We start from the raw sequence: 3,863 nt of genomic DNA, 5'->3' as shown, positions 1-3,863 counted from the left end.
CGACGGTCGACCAGTTCAACATCCCGAGCTGGCCGGTAGCCTTGCTGCTTGGCGCGGATTGGCTCATGGACATGGCCCGCACGTTCACCAACGTCTTTGGCAACTGCCTCGCGTCCGTCGTCATGGCCAAGCTCGAGGGCGAGTTCCGCAAGGACGGCTGGGAGAAGAACTTGGCGTCCGATGGCGACGACGAGAGTGAGGCGAGCGCGGCCAAAGATGACGTCAAGGTACTCGAAGACGGGCTGCACTGAGCCATTTTGGACCATGTATGTCAAAGCTATATAACGTGATGAATGATGCCTTTGTTTTTCATCTACGCTTCCCAAGGTAAGTATTTAGGGTCATGTTATGGGTACAAGGTCGTCTCTTTGCACAGCATTTGCGGCAAAAGCCACGGGTTGAAACCCTAGTGGTTTCATATCCTTATCGAAATTCATGAACGAAATTAGCCAAACCCTGCTCTACGAAGACAGGGTGTGGCACTCGGAATATATTTTAAAGTGTCAAGTCGCCCCGCGGGAGGAGCCAGCCGCCAAACCAAAGGAAGATTGCAACACTAGTACAGAACATGGCCGCCTGCGAAACGCCAAAGCCGACGTCCGAGACAAGGTAAACCTTATCCGGATACCCGAAACACTCGCGTCCAATTGGTCTATTCTAACTGGCATCCGGATAACACACAAACTCTTCTTTCTGCCAGCGTGAGTTTGCACTGCATCAGACTCCGAGTCAGTTCAACCTTTCAGAGCAACTTAGTATGCCCGAGCAGGCGCTGAGACGACCCAAGAAGCCGAGTAAGAAGGCTGCCAAGAAGGTCGTGGACGACGCACAGCCTGCCAATGCAGCGCCGGTAACCGAGAACGGTGCTGCGCCGCCCGGCAATGATGTGCCCGTCCGGGAAGACGCGGTAGACCATCGAGATGCGCCAGCTTTGGACACAGAAGTTGCGAAGGCAAAGACGACAATGAAGACGCCTGCCAAGGAAGAGGCCGCAATTTGGTGCGACGCAAGCGTGGCCAAGATGTACGAGCTCCGGTACAAGACGGAGCTCAAGAAGAAATTCGAGTCCAAAAACAACTTTCAGAAAAATCTGGCGGCCGTCACGCTGGCGGATCGGCTCAGCAGCGAGATGCACCGCACGTTTTCGGCCAACCAAGTCACCACAAAGGTCCATCTTCTGGCTCGCACACCGCACGGTGGAAACGTTCAAATATTGTAGTTTGCCCGGATGCGTACCAAGTGGTCGGCCTCAAAGCGGGTGGCCTCGACGGAGAGCCCCCCGGCTCACTACGACGTGATGCTGGCGTACTGGTCCGAGACAGCACCCCCCCCCCGCGGAAGCACTCGACGATCCCATCGAGTTTTCGGATGAGAACGGTATATTCGTCCCATCCAAACGATAGATGCCGAGCTCAATGTACCGTGTAGAGAACGAGTCGACAAGCAAAAGTATCGTCGTCGACGAGCACGACCGACCGAATATTGCGAAGAAGAGAAGCCATACCATCGTCACAACCACGAGCGACGACATGGAGCGTCGGACGAAGAGGACCAAGACAACGGGCGATGCCATCGAAAATGGCCTTCTTGCCGTGGGCAAGGGCCTCGTGTCGCTCGGGGAGTCCCTTGCAGCAAGCCGTGGGTCGTTTGCGCAAAGCAATGCAACACTTGATGACGTACTGGAGGCTACCAAGGCCCAAGAGACGTCAAAGTTGGCCGCGCAAATGGAAGCGATCGTGTCGGCACTCAAGAGCCAGACGGACACCATGGCGCAGCTGATTGCAGCCATTGCCAATCGAAAGTCGTCGAATGAATAATGCAAGCGCTCACAAGCCTTTAAATGGACTACACTTAACGAGCAACCATGTTCTGTTTTGCAATCTTCTTTTGGTTTGGCGGCTGGCTGCTTCCGCGGGGCGACTTGACACTTGAAAATATGTTTCTCGTGCTACACCCGGTCCTCGTAGAGCAGGGTTTGGCTAATTTCGATCATGAATTTCGATAAGGATATGAAGCCATGAGGGCTCAACCGTGGTTCAGTTTTTGCCGCAAATGTTGTGCAAAGAGACGACCTTGTACCCATTACATGCCGTCAAATACTTACCTTGGGAAGCGAAAAGGTAAAGCAAAGGCATCATTCATCACGTTATATAGCTTTGACATACATGGTCCAAAATGGCTTAGTGCAGCCCGTCTTCGAGCACCTTGACGTGGTCCTTGGCGGCGCTCGCCTCACTCTCGTCGTCGCCCTCGGACGCCAAGTTCTTCTCCCAGCCGTCCTTGCGGAACTCGCCTTCGAGCTTGGCCATGACGACGGACGCGAGGCAGTTGCCAAGGACGTTGGTGAACGTGCGGGCCATGTCCATGAGCCAATCCGCGCCAAGCAGCAAGGCTACCGGCCAGCTCGGGATGTTGAACTGGTCGACCGTCGACGCGAGCACAATGATACTGGCCGACCGGACGCCAGCGACGCCTTTGGACGAGATCATGAGCATGAGCACCATCGTGATCTGCTCGCCGAGGCTCTTGTCAATACCCGCGGCTTGGGCGCAAAACACCGCCGCGAGCGAGAGGTACAAGGTCGACCCGTCGAGGTTGAACGAGTAGCCAAAGGGGACAACGAACGCCGAAATGTGCGGCGAGACCCCGAACCGGGCGAGGCACTCGAAAACCTTGGGCAGTGCGGCTTCCGACGTCGCAGTCGTGTACGCAATCACGAGCGGCTCGCGCATCGCGCTGAGGAACTCGATCGGGTTGATCTTGCAGAGGAGGAAGATCGGGCCAAAGACTACGACGACAAACACCACGAGCGTGCCGTACACGGTCGCGACGAGCGCGCCGAGACTTGCGAGCGCACCGACACCGTTGGCGCCAATCGCGTTGGCGACTGCAAAACAGACACCGAGCGGCGCCGTCCAGATGACAATGTCGACAAACTTGAACATCATCTCCATGACGGCGGTCGCGAGCTCGAGCAGCACTTGCTTGTGGTGGCCGTGCGTCTGCGCGGTGGCGACACCGACGAGGATCGACGCCACGAGCACTTGGAGAAGCTCCGAGCTGCCCGAGCCGCCCATCATCTCCCCCCACGTCTTGGGGGTCAAATGGTTGATCCAGTGTGCAAACGTAAACGTCGACGAGGCCGACCCGGTGTAGTTGCCCTTCTTGGTGATGCCGGCCGCACCGGGCTTGACCAAGTTGACAGCAAGAAGACCCACAATGAGCGCCAGCGTCGTCACGATCTCAAAGTAGATGAACGACTTGAGCGAGAGCCGGCCGAGCTGCTTGAGGTCGTTGTTGCCGGCGATACCGACAACGAGCGACGAAAACACGAGCGGAAACACGATGAACTGGATCGGCCGGAGGAAGATCTGGGCCATCGGCGCCGCGTCCTTGGCAAACGCCGGCGCAAACTGGCCGATGAGGATCCCCGTGATCGTGCCGAGGATGATCCAAAACGTCAGCGACGTCACGACGGTGCGCGTCCACGTCTTCTTGCTTGCCGGCGTGTCGTCCATAGCGCGGTAGACAACCATCTTTGCGATCGGTGGTCGAATGGAGAATGACGTGGTGAAGAAAGCGTTTGGTGGTGGCATTGAAGTGATACCATGTGCTTGCTGTTGAAGACGAGGATGGACCCTCTGCCCTCTGCCGCTGTGTTGATATTATACCGGCCCACCCCATACATCGGTGTATCAGAGCGGCATGCGGTGCTGTGTGTGACGAAGAGGCGTCTCGTACGTTTTCAATCATGGAGTGTGCCCGCACTTGGTAGACTTTTGTCGCATTAGCCGACTTCCGGCAGCCCTAAACACACGCACAATCTCAACTCATTGCTCTCTTTTTAGCTCGAGTTTCTTGGC

The 3,863-nt window shown here is 56.4% G+C and overlaps 2 protein-coding genes across 2 annotated transcripts; one reads left to right on the top strand and one right to left on the bottom strand.

Moving 5' to 3' along the window:
• Window positions 1–65: 65 nt before the first annotated feature.
• Window positions 66–1,817, top strand: SDRG_15587 (hypothetical protein; the record flags this gene model as incomplete). The annotated part of the gene is made up of 6 exons (XM_008621765.1): window positions 66–227; window positions 770–907; window positions 953–1,168; window positions 1,220–1,258; window positions 1,323–1,377; window positions 1,429–1,817. 6 exons carry the CDS (start codon window positions 66–68, stop codon window positions 1,815–1,817), a joined length of 999 nt encoding a protein of 332 aa, XP_008619987.1.
• A 301-nt stretch (window positions 1,818–2,118) lies between these two features.
• On the bottom strand, window positions 2,119–3,584 carry SDRG_15586 (hypothetical protein). Its single transcript, XM_008621764.1, has one exon. The coding sequence runs from the start codon at window positions 3,534–3,536 to the stop codon at window positions 2,181–2,183; it is 1,356 nt and encodes a 451-aa protein (XP_008619986.1). The 5' UTR covers window positions 3,537–3,584; the 3' UTR covers window positions 2,119–2,180.
• Window positions 3,585–3,863: the final 279 nt, after the last annotated feature.

Source organism: Saprolegnia diclina (assembly GCF_000281045.1).
Source record: "Saprolegnia diclina VS20 unplaced genomic scaffold supercont1.95, whole genome shotgun sequence".
NCBI classification, from domain to species: Eukaryota; Oomycota; class Saprolegniomycetes; order Saprolegniales; family Saprolegniaceae; genus Saprolegnia; species Saprolegnia diclina.
Note: the sequence above shows the minus strand (reverse complement) of the source record. Positions and strands in the feature narration are given on the sequence as shown.